The sequence below is a fragment of the Phyllostomus discolor genome, chromosome 6 (assembly GCF_004126475.2).
Source record: "Phyllostomus discolor isolate MPI-MPIP mPhyDis1 chromosome 6, mPhyDis1.pri.v3, whole genome shotgun sequence".
NCBI lineage: Eukaryota > Metazoa > Chordata > Mammalia > Chiroptera > Phyllostomidae > Phyllostomus > Phyllostomus discolor.
Genome location: NC_040908.2, coordinates 144,928,848 through 144,947,846, shown reverse-complemented (window position 1 = coordinate 144,947,846; position 18,999 = coordinate 144,928,848). Strand labels below are relative to the sequence as shown.

The window sequence follows — 18,999 nt, the reverse complement described above, 5'->3', positions numbered from 1 at the left end:
ATGAGAGACTCAGAGACTGAAGACTCTTTTGAAAGATTCTCAATATTTGACTTGTGCTTTGTGCAACTATCTGGCTATTCAAATATATGCTTTTCTTAAATTTCCTGAATAAAATAGGATTCATCTGATGTAATGAATTATAAGTTTAATATCTAAGGTGTTACAGGTGACCATACAGAAACTTTTAAGATATGTTATAGCCAAACATGAATTTTCTCTTCCTTCCCCAACGGAGCAACGATGCTCTGCCAGCCGAATTCACGGGAAGCACGTGGAATGAACACAAAAGCGAACAGGCCTCACGCTGCCGAAGGGAAAGTCAGCAAGATGGCAGCTGCAATCACTCGGAATAATACTAAAGCAGCCTTGGGCTTTTCTCAGAATGGAAACATGTCACTGTTACCGCAATATTCCAACAAATCAGAACGCAGAGAAAAGAACGCTTATGCAATCACATCCTTCAAGGGCACTTTACTCAATATTTAAGTGGAAAATAATTATAAAGAAATTTCAGAAAAATTGTCAGTGAACATAAATGACTTAGGGAAAAATGTCTTTTTTTTCTTTCAACACACTGAATAGATTTTTATAAAGCTTACCATTTAGATACAATTTCCTTTTACAGTCTCCTTTAAAAATTATTAATGTAAAGATAAATTTTTACGAAGTGGTAAGTGAAAAGTCTGGGGTTCAGGCTGCCAGTAAGAAATACTCATTCCCGTCCTCCTCACCCCCATACAATACTAGTATTTTGGAAGTTTGATCAAAGGGCATAAGTTTTCACAACATTTACATAGGAAGTTAAAAAAATACTTCAAATATTTGGGGAACTCACCTAATCAGCATACTTTTAGCATGTGTCTGGTCGTGTAGCCATCGTTGGTCAGTCATCACAAAATCAAAGGCAAATTGTCATGACTCAACCCTAACTTTAATGCCGCATGATTGTGTCGTGTAAGCTTGTTTTGTGTGAGAGCTGCTGCAGTTTTAGCAGGGAGATTAACAACCGGACCTAAGCTGGCCTCCAAACCTCGCCCTGCTGATGCCTCAAGCCCTTTGAAGTCTGACCATCATACCTGGCAGAACAACAGTGGGAACTAGGATGGTGTCAGATCTAATCAAGTTGTTCTCGGCAGCACAGCTAACTATGGGGTTCACTAATTGGCCCAATTGAGGATTATACCTTTTGCTACAGATTCAAGACAATAATTTAGTTAAATGATGTTTTTTTTTCCTTATCTCTTCTAATTAAGATTCCAAAGTGGGAAGAAATAGGATTAGACACAGTCTCAAAACTGTGTTCCCCTTAAGGTGGTACGCAATTTTGATAGGCTCACTATGACACGTGAAATATGCAGAGCGGAGGGTTAGACCCACTTCTGGAGATTCTGTGTATCTGTCATTTGGGAATTAAAGTATAACCATGGGAGTGGTGATACGTTCAATGTAAACATTTAGAAAATAACATTTCCATTATTAAAGAAAATTAATTTGGATTAACTTGTGACAAATGACTTCATCCATATAGAGACGTCTATATTCTGCTTGGATTTTCCTTAGCTCACTGCAGTGATATCTGGGAACTGAAGTACTAACCAGTGTTCATGGAGGGAATCATTATCAGAAAAGGTATTGTAGGCTATATGGGCCCTGATGCTACAACCTAATAATGCTCCCCAGCCAGACAATTCTGTCTCCATTATTATATACAAGTGACATAATTGTGAAGTGACAAGTAAGTTAACTATCCCTTTCCTTGACCTCTAGATACAGTAAACGGAGCCACCTTTCTACTTGCCATGTAAGAAATGAAAAGGCTGCTGACAAGATGCAGGGAAGTAAGGACACCTAGGACCCAAGTCATCACACAACATCCCAGACTGCCCAACACCGTCATAGTGACCTGACACCCTTGTCGTTTGCAAAAGTTCATGCTCTTTTAATGTGTAAAAACTTCAAATAATTGTACTGAATCATCAAGTACACTGAAGTATTATTACAAAGCTAATTTATATCAATGACATATTTAATTTATATTGATATACTCATTCTGGTCTTAATACTTAAGAATGAATCTACTAAGCAAGTACATCAAAAATTATGTTACTTAATAAATACTGGTTGATCTATTATTCTGTGAGTGAAAGTTCTTTGTGATTGGAGAGGTACTGGAGTCCTAGATTCTGAATTATGGGCAAAGTGTGACAAGATAACCTTAAGTAAACTAGATTTACTGAACTCTCGATATTCACTGAGTATACAAGAGCCATATAGACACACTATTTTTTAACATAACTACTATTTTTGGACCAATTAAAGCCTACATAAGTACTATTTATCCTTGTATTGAAAATCTGCAGTGAGCGGTGTATGTCTTTGTATACTTCAGTGTTCTTCAGTAACCACGTTTTCTGACTTAACACAGAAACACTGAATCTTAAATCTGGAAAATTGTCCCCTACCAACACAGAAGCCCTACTTGATAGAGGTTGTAACTACATTATCATCATTTGTACTAGAAAATGCAATTGCTAGAACATGTTAAGATATGATCAAGTTGAACAATACGAAATGAAAGTAGCAAAACACTACTAAATCCCCCAAAATGCTGCTCCTGTGATATCATAAAATTAAATGCAACCACGTTTCAAATCTTGTTTATGTATTATAATTACATCACAATTATAAATATAAAAAACTGATCAATGGAAACCCCATTATTAGAGAAATAAAAATTACAGGAATTGAAAAGAATACAAGTATAAATAATTGATTCAGCTTGGAAGTGAAGCGATACATCCTACAGGAGTTTCCTGAGACGGCAGTGTTTATAGGTCACGACCAGTGGAGCTCACATAATACCTGCAGTTGTATTTGAACTATTATTAAAACTCCATAATTTATTGATATGACATATATTTCAGCAAAGATTTTATAACTACTAAGTGTATGACTCTGTTCTTAATTTTGGGATAGCAACAAAGATGAAAAAGACATAGTTTCTGTATGTTGTGTCTATTATTATATGTTAGTTATCTTTATAAAATATTTAATCAGTGCATAGAAAATATCAATAAGTCAGTAGAGCACCTATTACACAAGAAAGGCTCAGTACATAAACGGTTGCTTTGGTTGAATGGAGGCTGTGGTAAGGAAAAGGATTAAGTGGTATATTACGAATAATCCAATATGCTAAAGAGTCACCATGCACAGTTTACAAGGATTATCACTTTTCAGGGAATTGGAAAGTCTTCTTTTAACTGTAGTCATATTGAATCAACTTTTTAAACTTTCTCTTTTACTTATCCAGGACGTATGCCAGGATTTTTGTGTCTTTACTGTAGACATGATTCTGCTATGGTTATTGTACAGGGGTGAATTTATAAGGCTTTATAGTTGATGAATATAAGATATTAGAAAAATCTGCTGTGACCAGATAAATGCTTCCACCTGATTCTGGACAGTACTGACACATATTCCAAGGAGGAGGAAATATTCTTGGCCTTCTCCAAGTCATTCAAAGACATTAGGGACTACTGGGTAAAGTTGCTCTACCTTTTAAAGGCCCCTGATGGCCATTAGTAAAAACAATATTCAGTTTGTACATATAAAAAGGGCAATGACTTAAGAAATCAAAAAGAAAAAGTACCCCAAAAAAGGAGATGAGAGTGTTTGCCTGTTTCTTTTGGCCTTTAGACCAGGTGATCGACAGTAACTTCCAACATGTAACAAACTTACCTGTATGGAATCAGAAAAGTTATTTCTGCTTTACCTGCTAAACCACTTTTCCCTTCTAAAAGTAAGATGAAGATCCAATGCCTGGTATATTATAGCTTCAGATTTTGCAGACTAGTATAGTGTACATTTTATTATTATTTTTTAACTATCAGGGAAGTTTTAAAAAAACAGTTATTTGTTGTACATATCAAAACACTGTCACTTGGTAGGTAATTTTTTCCCCGAACATAAAAGTACTCTTGTTTCCATTGTCTAGAATATATCACTGAAGACTTGCTATCTGTAGGAATATGTACTTTCCTATAATGTACAATGCTGTATTTAAGCATTAGTCTTACACAAATCACATAATTTTATTCTATTGTGACTATACCTATATGTACTTTTATTAGGTTTGTTTAATTCTTTATATTTTCTAATCATCAAATTGAATTTTGTGGCATAAGTTATATAGAGTAAGTTTATATATGTATGTATAAATTTATGTATGTATATATATGTGCATATATATATATATATATATATATATATACTCACACTATTGATTAGGTTATAAGCCAAAAAAGGTAAAGAATTTGATTGTATTAAATATTAACTTAAAAATATCTACTAGTGTTTTGTTTTCAAATATTGCTTCCATACCACAGAGTCGTCAATTATAATGGTTCTTTTAGTTCAGAACAGTGGGGAGAGAAGAGAGGAAATGGAACAGAAACTCTTGTGGTTAATAAACAATCTTCCACCAGCTTCAATGGTAAAACACACCACTGTTAGAACCTGAAGTTATTGAGAGCAGAGGTCTCACTTGAAATCATGTAAGTCTTTTCTTTCTACTTTCTTACCCCCAAATAAGATTCAGCAGGTGTGCGCATGTGCAGGCATGCATGCGCACGCACTCGCGCGCGCGCTTGTGTGTGTGTGTGTGTGTGTGTGTGTGTGTGAAAGACAGAGAAGGAATAAACATGATTCATACTATTCTGCTACTTTTTCCCCTAGGTGCAATATTCTTTTTTCACTAAGGAATGTCCTTGCTTACTTTCTATGGTGATAGGCATGGTACCTTAGACCTGGTTGTCAGATGCTCACCTTAGGATAAAGTGTCACATGGAAAGAAAAACGCACATCTTTCATTAAAAATATAAATTCAACTTAAAAGAAAATGACAAGGCATGCTCTATTTATGATACCAACAACTATAACTTCACATTTATTTTCATAACTATATATATTATGGTAAATTTCTCAATAACCTATCAGAAAAACGGAAGCAATGTTTGAACAATTACAGTGTTGGGTTCCATTTCAATGGTTTCTTTTGAGAGCTAAAGCAAATTAGCTCAGGAATCAGTATTTCTACACTCCGGTTCTTTTGGCTTCAAGTGGCTTTTGGAGGGAGTATCCCCAGATGAGAAACTTCTAACGCTCCTGCAGAGATGACCTGCTAGAAGAACTGGCTGCCTGATTAACTATTAACTGCTCTCAATAGGATTAGATAATTAAGGACATTGATGACCATTAATTAGGAGGAGGGCACATTAATTTGTCACTGGATAGGGCCCTTACGATGATTTATAGGTTAGTGCTACTTGCAAATGTGACGGGAAAGAGAAAAAGAGAGAGAACCATTAAGTTACGTTATCAAGTGGCCAGCTAAAGAGGGCAGGGGGTCAAAGAAGGGCCAAAGTGGTCACTTAAGGGTGAAGTCCCAAACACCAAAGCAGTGCCAAGCCACATTGACCATCATTTGGTGATGAAGTTAAAAATATGCTAATTTATTGGTGGCAATTCTCTCTTTTTATGGTTTCAAGCAGTTAAGACAAGTGGCCTGCTTAAGAGCTTTTCATTTGAAAAGAGATTAAACAAAATGGTTTGTCAAGGCTGCTTGGCTGTTTTATGTCTTTGTTAAAAAAAAAAATTGCACCGCCTATACTGATAACTATCACACCACCCAAAAGCCATCTCTCTCTAAGCATTTATTCCGTTAATAAATACATCAACCCTAATTGCTTAATAGTGCTATGTTCATTTGCTCTTTAGCAAGATTAAGTTGAAATAAATCTTTTGTACTACCACTTTCTGTCACTACTCCTTGCATAAAGGTCACAAAAACAGCTGAAGTTTTGTGGACAATTTACTTAAAGGCAACCGGTGTAAATGAGAACACTTTGTTTTATTCAGCACAGAAAGCGGAAAGGTAAGTTCACTACTAGTGAGAGAACTGCTTGTAGAAGGCACGTAAGGGTCCTCTTCTCTTAGCCAGCCATGCACAACTGTGGGTAGCATTCACATTCCATCCACAAATAAGCACAGCTCACTAACATTTAACTAAATATGCCTTTGAGAGCCTTGAAAATACGCACCTCACACTCATCATGTAAGTTTGGAGCTACTATTAATAGACATTTGAAACAAAATCATTTTTGCTATACTCTCTCAAGACGTTGTTAAAGAAAAAAATAGGATAGTCTAAAGAATTATCTTGTTACACCAAAAATACTTAAAAACATTTAGCATGAAACATTTAAGAATTTGACTTAAGAAAATACCTATGTATATACATTACATATATTAACAGATACTATTTACCTCAAAACTGAACTGAAATACAAAAATTCTCTCTTACCTCAATGGTGAATGACTTCCTTTTTAATTTAAAAGCTAAGTCTTTGACTTCTGACACGTCACAAATCAAGTTATTAAGCCGAGGAATCTGCCGTATGTGAATCAAACCTTGTGGAAAGGAAATTAAAAGGGAAAAAATTAAAAACACTGTCATTGGATGCATAAATTAGAGTCTTACTGCAGAATCCTGTAAATTTACACACAAGCACCCTCCCCTTTCAAAACCGGAGCTTACTACCAGGAGCAATGAAGCAAATGGTGTGATTATACTCAAGTAATCAAGCAGAATAAGATAAACAGAAATCCTTGTGCGAGGAAAACTAATTGCACTTCGGTACAGAAGTACAGATGTAAAGAAGGATCTTAATACTTGTCAAAACTACAGCCGGTCTGTGTGTGATTTTCTCTTGTATTTACAGTAAGCAAATATGGCTATCACCTTGCATGCTGCCCACGGCACCACTGGGTGATCTTTATTTTATTAAATGCACCAGTAAGCAGCCAGCAAAACAAGGCTTACGGGTTACTGATAACCAGTGAGGCTCTCATGAAAAGTATTTCATCTTGTACCTTATTAACAACTTGCACGAACCATTGAAGAAAACTACATTTTAGGGCATCCTCTAGAATCAGACGTTAATTTCTATGCCATTCCACGATACTCATTTCTGTGCATGTTAGACCTTCCTGTAGCTGCTATAAGCTTCCTAACAGTGCTAGGTAAACCGTGAGCTTTGGCCTCTTGCAGGAGAAACACTTGCTAATTTCTTCTGACAAGGGCACTGGATGGCTTTTGTTCAGCTTAATGCAGTTTCTGACTAAACTGGGGTCATTTACCACAGACGAAGACATGGAGACTCCTCAGTGCATCTCTCTGCCTGACTCAGCCCATATTTAAAAATCACCATCCCAAAGACACTGATCCCTAAACATGGGGGAAGAAGACAAACCAAGATGTGAACAAAGTAGATAAATCTTATTTACAGAACTGCTCTCTAGCATAGAGCTTTGTGTGTGTTTGAGTGCTTAGTAACGTATGTACTTGTTTTAGCTTTAACAGGTAAATTGCTAGGTGCTTTACTTCAGAAATGGCCCTTTTAATAATAATTCAATAAAATATCTGGCTTCTTTTTAAATTAAAAATGCAAAAGGTATTACATTGAGAAGATAAGTTTTTTTTTTAATTTATTCACTTTTAGAGAGGGAAGGGAGGGAGACAGAGAGAGAGAGCGAGAGAGAGAGAGAAACATCAATGTGCGGTTGCTGGGGGTTATGGCCTGCAACCCAAGCATGTACCCTGGCTGGGAATCGAACCTGCGACACTTTGGTTCGCAGCCCACGCTCAATCCACTGAGCTACGCCAGACAGGGCAGAGAAGACAAGTTTTTAGATACAAATTAAAAATATCTCATGCAGAGCTATTGAGTAAAATATATTAGCAATAAGCGTACCACACTTTCCTTTGCACACTTTTAATTTTAACCTTTCGTGTTCTTGCTAACTATTAGCTAACAGTTTAGCTAACTATTAAATCAAGAGGCCTTACAGAGTGAATGAATCAGGCCCTTCTTGTTCATAGAAACTTTACCAGTCATCATAACTATTGATTTTTGCAGAATAATTTATCAATTCAGAGATTTCAACACAAAATGTCTGTCTTTAACCCTTGAAATGTCTTAAGGTAAGTTTTTTAGAATATAGCCCTGATCGGTGTGGCTCAGTTGGTTTGAGTGTTGAAAGGTCGCTGGTTTGATTCCTGGTCAGGGCACACTCCTGGGTTTCAGGCCAGCCCCTAGTTGGGGTACGTGTGAGAAGCAACCTATTGGTATTTCTCTTGCACACTGGTGTTTCTCTCTCTGTTTTTCCTTCACTTCCCCCATCTCTACAAAAATAAAATAAAATTTAAAAATATATAAAATATAATTTTACTAAATTCACAAGGTCATAGTACTTACAAATGATACCCAGATATAATCTATTGAAGTAATATTTAATTTGAGTTGTTTTAAAAGAAAAGAGAAATAATAATAGATTAAAGAAAGAGTTTGCCCATTTATACAGTAAGTAATTCCTAGGGAAGTAGTGTACAGCACGGTGACTACAGGTAACAATACTGAACTGTGCATTTGAAAGTTGCTAGAGAGAAGATCTTAAAAGTTCTCATCACAAGAATAAAAACTGGAACTATAGCCCTGGCTGGTGTAGCTCAGTGGATTGAGCGCAGGCTGCGAACCAAAGTGTTGCAGGTTCGATTCCCAGTCAGGGTACATGCCTGGGTTACAGGCCATGACCCCCCAGCAACCGCACATTGATGTTTCTCTCTCTCTTTCTCCCTCCCTTCCCTCTCTAAAAATAAATAAATAAATAAAAATCTTTAAAACTGGAACTATGTGTAGTGGTGAATGTTAGCTAAACTTACTGCAGCTATCATTTCTCAATATATACATATACATCATCACTATGTTGTACACCTAAAGCTCATACAATATTATATGCCAATTGTAGTCATTAAAAATAAAAATAGTTTAATCTTAATAGCTCTCTTCCAATCATAACAATGCTATATTAAATGAGTTATATAAAGGGTCTGGGCGTATCCCAGATGCAAACTTAAACAAGTAGACGGACACAAGGCAAATGGTTTTATGTAGCTTTGTTCACAGCTTATAGTTTATGGACTTTTAAAAAAATACTTGATCATTATTTTTTAAAGGTTGTGTGCTGACTTCAAAGCAGTGACAACCATCATGTAGAGTACAGTATAATCTTTTCATGCATGTGTGGATGCTGGAAACTGCCCTAGACCTGCAATCGCAGCCTCGTAGTAGATGGACCTCAGGTCTTCAAGTCAGTGCGGTGGTCCCACAACAGTACCAGCAGCAGTCAACATTCACTCAGAATAGGTAAACAGCTAATATTCACTCAGAATAGGTAAATAGTTAATATTGTTCAGTTTAGATCTACGATATGCATAATTACTAAACCCTTCCTATTGCAATAGTTCTATGTAAGAATCTTTATTTAAAAAAAATCCCTAAATCAACCAAATGACTAAAATGCTATTAAAAGCTTCAAAACATGGAAGTGAAAAAGTCTGATTAAGTGTCCTGTGTTTATACTAGGGAGGTCATATTTTAAGAGTCTCATGCTCTACCAACTGAGCTAGCTGGGTGCCCTTGGTGGGGATAGTTTAAAATTTGTTCTTAACACAAATTAACAACAAAAGAGTAGACAGAGAAAAGTCCAAATATGATCATAGATGCTCACTTTCTGAAAATGTTATTGACTAAGACTTTTAAAACATAATGCACCCTGGCTGGTGTAGCTTAGCGGATTGAGCTTGGGCTGTGAACCAAAGGGTCACTGGTTCGATTCTCAGTCAGGGCACATTCCTGGGTTGTGGGCCAGGTCCCCAGTGGGAGCCATGTGAGAGGCAACTGCAGGCTGATGTTTCTTTCCCTCTCTTTCTCCCTCCCTTCCCCTCTCTCTAAATAAGTAAATAAAATCTTAAATAAAACATAATACAATATAAATTTTACTTTTTATTTGCCATATAGCTAAGCTTCGTAAAGTATAATACCTTCTACAAAGCTGTTATTATTAAAATTAATATACTTATTTCAAACATGGCTAATAAGTACGACTGATTTCATGGCAAGTTTAGGCCACTGGGACAAACAAAATGTACATGTGAGTAAGCCATGCCTTAGAACTAGGGTTTGACTCCCTTTTTTGTTTTCTTTAAAGACTTTATTTATTTATCTTTAAAGAGAGGGGAAGGGACGAAGAAGGAGAGGGAGAGAAACATTGACGTGCGAGAGAAACATAGACTGGTTGCCTCTCACATGTCCCCAACCTGGGGATACGGCGTGACTGAGAATTGAACCAGTGGCCTTAAGCTTTGTAGGATGACACCCAACTCACTGAGCTGCACCAATCAAGGCCACAGTCTTAATGTAGTCTATAGTCTTAATGTAGTTTGCTGACAAGCTGCCATGGAAGACTTGTCAGGAATAAAAAACATTTAACAGATATATTATAAAATAAAATTCATGCTACTTGACAATAGGTATTATGATTGGACTAGATACTTCTAGGTACCTTAGAAGCAACCATGACATGCTCTTCTCAGCATAAAGGTGCTGCTTACCATGATAATCCTTATACAACGGGTTGGTTTCTCTGTCAGAACCGATAAATGACTCCAGATGAACTACTGTATCTGACAAGTTTGTAATACGAGCAATGATTGCTTTATTCTGTAAAACAAGAAAACAAAAACACTCATGTTAGGTTTAAAAACATAATATGCATACAGTGCCATTTTGTCATCTCAGTGACAAATTATAAAGCTGAATGACCATGAAGATAGTGAGAAAAATGACTCAAAAATTAAAGCTGCCACAGGCCAAAAACTGGATGAAACTATGCCCTTCGTTGAAATTTCCAGCCCATGTAGGTATTATATTTTAAGTCAAAGAATTTTAGTTTTGATACAAAATACAAATTAATTCTTTTTCTCTTGTCTTGTTGGGCAAGGCTACCTTTCTGCTGATAAACTATTAGTTTTCAAATTGCTTTAGTCATTGCCCATTGTGAAATCTGATAGGCACCAGGATTCAGGAGCAGTAGACACTGCAGCAAAATGTGTAAGGCAAGGCCCTACTGTCACCTGCCACCTGGGACCAGGTCCTAGCCCTGTAACAGCTGAGGTCCTCTGTCACATTAGAAACAGAAGGGTCCAGCCTTTCAGAGGCTGCAGCATGGCTGGCTCTGGAGTCTTCTGTTTTCTCCTTCCAGATGCAGCTATTTGGCTCTGGGGTAACAATCAAGGCAAAGAAAAGACGGTAGGTAACCGGCACTAGACTAGGGGCACACCCTTTCCTTCCCAGCACAACCTGATATGAACCAAAAGTATTGCTAAACAATACATCTTCTAAAGTTACCTTTTAAGTGGCAAACTTCTAAAATACCCGGAATTGCATGTCTTTAAAATATAATTATTAAATATCATATAAGTTTTCTTGAATTAGTTGATTTAGTGGAAATTCAGTATTTCTTTCAGTTTGACAGGCTGATTAGGTCAGAAAATTGTTTTATAAGCTGTAACATCCTAGAAAAAATGTTGCTGGTAAGAGCTAGATAAGTTGAAAACACTTATTGTTTGTAAACATTTCATGATTCGGAAATTCTCACTTTACACACTGGCAATGTCCACCAGTTTAAAACTCATCTTTAAAAAAAGGATGAACAATGAAATGGGGGGAAGGGGGGAGGGTTGGGTGGAGGGGCTGGAACGGGAGTAGGGGGGAGAAAACTGTACTTGAACAATGATTGAAATAAAAAATTAAAAACAAAAACAAAACAAAAACAAAAACAAACAAAAAAAAGGATGAACAATGAAAAACAGTCAAGAAAATTTATTAGTTGGATCTGTGTCCCATTAGAGAAAAGTCCAAATATAATCAAAGTTGTTCACTTTCTGAAAACATGACTGACCACTCAGCTTATTTGTATCCCTCTGTTTCTTAAGTCCTCGTGTGAAGATTGCGTAAAAAAGAAAAATTAGAGAGGGCGGGTCAATGTTACCTGAATCAGCATGAAATACATAATAGCCTCTGCCACTAAACATTATGCTGAAACGACTGGCTAACTCACACCTAGGGCGCTATTTGAAACTCCTCCATAAGGAGCAATGTGTGTTATATAAAGAATGCTTCAGGTTTTGAATTAGTCTCTTAAAAGGAACAAGTAAAAGTAAGTATTCTTCATTGTCTTTAACACTTTTAATCACGTGGGCACCAAGTACAGAAAAGCAAACATAGTGTGGAAATGCCTGTTTCTTCGGAGGCAATTTTTCACTCAATGGTGAGAACATAATCCAGATTGATTCTTTACTTTCAGTTCTGTGCCACAGGGGATGGTCCTCCTCCAGGAATACCAGGGGCTCCAGAGGCCATAGACACGGTCCTCTCAATATTTCTTTAGCCAAAGACCATTATATCAAATTCATCCAGGTTGGGTTTCAGCCAGTTATTCTTCACCCAAACAAAAATGTCTGCCAGACATTCCAACAGCTGGGAGACAGTTCACAATGAGTCAACTTGAAAATGATTCATTGTGCTGAGTACTGAACAATGTTGGGGTGGGGGTGGGGTGTGGCTCAGTTGGTTGTGAGGATGAGAACGAGCAGGAGATGAAGAATGGCCATGTGGTTCTCCGTTAGGAAGAATATTAGACAACAGCCAGCAGGCTCCTATCATGTTGTTTCTGGGATGAGCTCAACTGGGACGAGTACGGCTCTCGTGGACCCTCAGATGAACAAGCACTTAAAAAAGGCTACTGACAATGTTTCCTAATCAAGAAAGGTCAGATTTCCTTTTATCTATAAATAGAAGACTAAGCCTTTGTATCTAAATATCTGAATCTAAAATAATAAAAGTGAGCTTTTGTTAGAACTCAAATATTTAGGATTTCATTGATATCAAAGTAGGGCTTTCTCAATTATGTGAATAATAGAAATTGTGAGGTTTAAGGATGGGATTAGCCTTCCATGCTAGTAGGAGATAAGCAAAGTCCTGTGTATTTAATGGTCAACCTGACATTTGTTTACTTCAAAGAGGGTTTCCTTCCTTAATTTAATCTTAAAATTTATTGATAACCCATTTAACACCCGGTAGTATTTCTCAACATTATAGGAATTTTAATAAGGTAGTTTGTGGGAGATTAAAAAAGTTATTTCCACTTTGCAAAGGACTAATAAATTCCAAATATAAAAGATATGTATAAAAAGATGTAGATTTCAAATCTCAAAACTCAAATGTATATTTCACTTGTCATATTTTTAAGTTCCACAGGTTTATATCATAGTTATTAACTACAAACACAATTCTATTTTGAAAGCTTTCATGAAGTATTAGCACAAGAATAAACTTTTAATCAGACTATTAACAGAAAATAAGTTACAGTTAACAGTGACCTTACTCCTTTCTGCACAGAAGTTTTGGCAAACAGTTTGTGAAATGTGGCAAACCAATTAATTGTGAAAGTTGTAAAGACATCTGAAAATTTCTGCAGAATAAAAAACACTGGAAATTACATAACATCAAAGTTCTGACTTTATTTTAATTAAAGACTCAGATAGTCTTCCAATTATTTGTAAAAGCACAGGAGATATTTGGGTATGTAAATGTACATATTGTTTTAAAAAGTTAAAGTAGGTTACAGACTGCTGCTGTACTTCCAAGATTCGTAAGTGTGGTCCACTGACATGATCATACCTTCAAACCACTCCTGTCAAACAGCCTTCACATTGTAATATTAACACTAAATGGTCTTTTACATAAAGGGAGGTGAATTTACTTGAAAGAATCTAAAATTAATGACGGTAAAAACAATCCTTAGAAGCACGGCAATTACAATGCACTCTGGGAGGAACAGAATAAATTGGTCAGTAAATTGTTGTAATATAACGGGCAGTGTTCAGAAAGCTTGGCATCATCATCTGAGCAGAGGCCCTGACACTGGACCTTCCACATTCTCATCCTAACAGACTCTGAGTGTATTTATGATACTAGCTAAGACACAAAACCTCTTTGGCCTACGGTATATGCAGTTGGAAAAGGAGAAGCAATACTATGTTCATCAATTACTTAGGCATAAATTTGAACATAATTTTAAAAAGATTTTGAAGTCATTACATTATAGTTCCCAATAAGGAACATTTGAATAAGGATACTTGTTATTCACCGGTATGAGTAAATTAATGATTATACTGCATGGATGGCATAATGACATCACCCATGTATATACAATTACACTGCCATCCCTCCTCCTTGCCCATCTGGATGTGAAAATCTAGGGTGGCTCAAAAATCCTTCTTATGCTGACAAATCTCCCTTCACTCCTGGGTGAAAGTTGTCAGCTCTGGATAGTAGCCAAGACATGACTAGGAGGGAAGCCAGGAGAGAAGAGAGCCCGTGTCCAGGAGTTTTAAGAGTTTGCTGGCAGCCTTAAATAGCATTGTATTAAGTTACATAAAAGGCTCTTATAACATTCTGTTGCAGTGTAATTTCTTAATTAATTATTTAAAGTTTAAATTATATCAAATGCTGTTGCAAATGCAAGGCAGATCAGATTGTCCAGCTGGCTACCTTCATATTCCAATTTCACAAACACTTGATTTTTTTTTTTTATTTTTCCATGTTTGGTTTCATAGAATGTTTCCTCTTCGCTTTTATAGAATGGTAACCTCTTTTTACTAGGACATACCAAATTCATTAAATAGAGTTTAAATAAAGGAAGATTAATACTCCTTTCCAATTCAAAGCACATAAAGCCAAAACCATAAACTGTGTCAAGAGATAAAAAATCAACCACTTCCATATAAAGCTCCCTCCATTTTTTAATAGAAATAGTTCAGCTACCTATTTAGAGTAACCAAGTAACAATCAGAATACCTCAAACTTTGAACTTTCTGGACCTAATTATCTCAACAATATAAAAGATACACACACACACACACACACACACACCCCAATACACAATATACTTCCTAGAAAAAAATTAACAAGAGAATCAAAATTAGTTAACCAGTCACTTAATTATCAAGGAGCTTAAAAGGAATAAACCAACTGACTTAAAGCATTTATGCAATGCCTCGAATAAGACAGCAAACACAGTATGAAAGGTAGAGCCCCAATTTGAGAACAGCACACACACCGTTTTGGGACGACATAGCACAAAAGCATGAATAATTTAATGGTGAAAAGTTAAAGAAATATTTACGTTGCTTTAGTCTGATCCTACTATATGACATGATGTGTGTGCACTCAACAAGTCAAGTTACAATAACATTTTCTGAAAAATTACATGCATAGAAACATGATCACTCTAAAACTGATGACATTTCTTGTCATGTAATCAAAGAAATAAACTTGGGTAAAAGGATAAATCTAGAGATTTTTAATGAAGCAGTTGTTTTTCCATAATTATTCAATTCTTCATCCTATAGAAATTGAGACTATGAAATAATAAAATTATTTATACTATTTGTAATTTTTTACAACTTTTCTCTTTTCCTTTCTTCCCCAGAGTTGTCATGTACTTCTGTGGATTAGATTTTTATCTTATTTAAAAAGAAAATGAGCCCTGACCAGATAGCTCAATTGGTTAGAGCGTTGTCCTGATATTTCAAGGTTGCAGGTTTAATCTCTGGTCAGGGCACATACAAGAATCAACCAATGAATGCATAAAGAAGTGTAACAACAAATCGGTATTTCTCTCTTTCTATCCCCCACTTTATCTCTCTCTAAAAATCAATAAATAAAAATTTTTAAAAAATTGATAGTGGGAAAATATTGCCATTCAAATATTTGGAGTTTAAGAAAAAATATCATTTTATCAAGTAAAATTATACTAATAAATATTTATAATAATGTTAACACTCTGAGGGATGTATTAGATTAAATCGTTCCACATTTAACACGGGACTTATTCAAAGTTACACACAGTTTTAAAATATAAAGGAGCTTTGGTAACTGATACGCATGTGGGGAAATCATAAAACAAACACATTTTGGTTCCATTTTCTAATGGTTAAAACACATCCACCAAGGAACTAGGTAAATATACTTAACCTCAAGGAAGAAAGAAATTGCTAATTTGTCAAATTTTGCTAGGATTAAGCAATGGAGCCACATCTTTTTGTGTTTTTTATTCAATCAAATACTTGATACTGTAAATTTTGTTACTAAAATGTTGCTGCTTTAAAATTGGAGCATTTTTTAAAGAACACTTTCAGAAATGCTATTTACATTTACACTGGCCTCAAATACTATATACTTTGCAGAACTTTTATTTACATCAGTTTTATTTTATAAAGCATTTCTCAAAATCCTACATATTCTGAAAACTGTTACAAAATGGAGTGAACAAAATACTGTAATGACTGGGCTACACAGAATAATGGTATGGTATTCAAAATTAATTTTAGGCATTTTTCATAAATTATACATCATCTAGTTTCATATTATAGAAACTATTCACATAAAAATTTGTCTGTGTTTTTTGCTTAAAAATGTTTTATAGGTAACTTCATAAGTCAGGCGTTTGTTGCTCACTACTTTACTGTTGAAATCTTTAAAATGCAGTTCACAGATGTCCAGAACCTCACATACACCCTGACCGGGAAAACGATCGCAATATCCAAGTATCACACAGAGCATCCAGCTGATGTTTGTGATGCAGTGGTAGGTTAAAGATACTAAAGTTTAAAATCAGCTTAGAATAATCCCATATTGAGTATAAAATTATAGCCTGTCATCAGGAGCAGGCTGACAGAGCCAGGTCCAGATGGGAAACTGGCTGGGAAAAAGCTGAGGCAGGTGGGAAAATGACGGGAACCGGACAGAACACAGGACTGCTCCCTCTGCTGGTCAGGCTCTCACCTGCTGGACTTATAAATGAAGGACTCACTTTTCTTCTATTTTTTAAGATAGAACCGATAATACTATGTAAGGTGCTCCTTCTTCAGTGGGTTGTTCTGTGTTTGCACATTTTCAAACTCATGGCATCCAATTTTTCACTAGATTACTTGTCAGAAATATAAGGATCCAATGTTGCACTAGGAGGTTCAATTCTTTATCTTGTAATTTAACTGCATTATAAAAAATAAGCAAATGTAGCAATGCCTTTATAAGGCCTTTAAAAATTAAAAAGTACCTTTGAATTGTATTTTTTTCTCTCTCTCTCTATATATACTTGCTTGAAGTAAAAAGAGTCTTGGGCTAAAGACTTCACATTCTCCTTCTCAGGCTCTGCACAATTCCCCGTAATGAAATAATATAGAAATGAACCATATAAATCAACTATACAGGGAACAAGGAAACAGCATGTCACAGCAAAACAGCATAGATGTACAGCGCCAAACCTATCTGATAATCTAATGATCTGAGTTTACAGATATTATGTCCTGATATGTAAGGACATTTACACAAAAATTTGTTAAATTTTACAGAAAGATTATTCAATATTCGATTTTCAATGTAAGTTAATAGCTGCAGCAAAAACATTTAGTAAAAATCTGTTCTAAGATTTTGGACTACAACCAGACGCTCCCAGAACAGGAGGGATCAGCTTTTTCACCCACTGTTCTCATCTGAATCCTGGCTGACAGGCTCTTCCAGCTCCCAGCCTTCCAGAAGGCTCCATCCCAGGAATCCCTGCCTGCCATTTGGTTTGCTGATTTTAATCTCTCAGGACTTTCTTACAGTGGCTCTACTATGCTGAACTGGCACTTGCTTCTAGAAGTGAGTTATTATTAAACCTGTAGGTCAATTGTGGCACTCGCAAGTCTTTGGAAGCTTTCAGCCACAGTGTACAATTTGCTAGTCTAATTAAATATTAATTCTAAGTGTTACATTTTGTGGCTAAGAGCTTTTATTTTCCATCATCGGCCTAGAAGAGAAAGAGGTTACAAGGCTAATTCAATCTCTTCCCTGTCCTCCCCAACATTAAAGATTAACTATGTACAGTGCAAAAACATTATTAAAGAAGCGGGAACTCTTTATATAGTAGTAATAGTGTAATTAATAGCGAAGGGCTAAAACATAACGTTAGGAATATAATATATGACCTGGTACTTAAACAACTTTAAATTATAATTAGTTGCAAGCACATTGTGTCTCATCCTTTTTTGAAGACAGCAATCTTTCTTTAAGGGAAGGTATGCATCCAAGTATATAAATAGAAATCATTCAAAACTTACATTTCCTTGTAGGCATTTTTTGATAGTTTGTAACACCAAAGATAAAAGGCTTAGTAACATTATTTGGAAAATAAATGCAAAATAAAACAAAGTGGCATTTCTTTTCTACATGAAAGGTGATGGAGTGGAGGATAGCCTGTAATGAAAATGTTAAGGATCCTCCCCCCTTTCTTCTTCTACCATGTTCCAGTGGACTGAACACAGAGGTCCCTCCCTGCTTCTGCTCTCAGAACAGTTGTGCCCATGCCTGGACACTGGGCATTATAAAGATTGTGCCGTCCAGCAGCCAAAGATTCCATATGCCCAAACAGATGACTCAATCTCCATACTGTGATGAGACATTTCCATATTTCTACCATGGATACATTTGAAAGTTCTGGCTCTAAAGAGTACTTTAACAACCGCTATCACTACAAAGAACTACAGTGTGAATTGCGATGCGAACTCTAATACCAAAAAATTATTTCAGAGAGAGCAAAACATCATTTAAAACAAAAATTATTTTTATTTTTATGGCTTGCTGAATATGCTTGGTTAGATTAAGTATAACAAAAGGTTTCTAAATGGTAATTTTTCCTTTAAAGGTGCAAATTTATAATATTGACAATTTAAAATATCCTTTTATTTAATATGCATATTTATAGTAAGGTAAAATGGTACACACACTATTGCTAATACCCTATATGGACTGAAACATATATAATTTGGAGTTTATGTAAAAAGTTTCAAACATTCTTGACAAAGCAAGTAAATTAAATACATATGTATAATGCATACCAGCTCAGACTAGATTTAAAAGATTAATCAGAGGGCAGCACGCATAAGATGAAAGAGAATAAAAACTGGAGTAACAGAATTCATAGATACCAAGC

General features: G+C 35.7%; 1 protein-coding gene across 1 annotated transcript in view; it reads right to left on the bottom strand.

Moving 5' to 3' along the window:
* The window catches only part of ELP4 (elongator acetyltransferase complex subunit 4), a 208,026-nt gene that overhangs the window by 104,695 nt on the left and 84,332 nt on the right, over nt 1-18,999 (bottom strand). Inside the window, exons 8-9 of the mRNA XM_028516278.2 lie at nt 10,511-10,619; nt 6,362-6,468 (exon numbers count right to left, since the gene is read on the bottom strand). Of these exons, the coding sequence (XP_028372079.1) occupies nt 6,362-6,468; nt 10,511-10,619 (216 nt within the window). The remainder of the gene's footprint in view (nt 1-6,361; nt 6,469-10,510; nt 10,620-18,999) is intronic.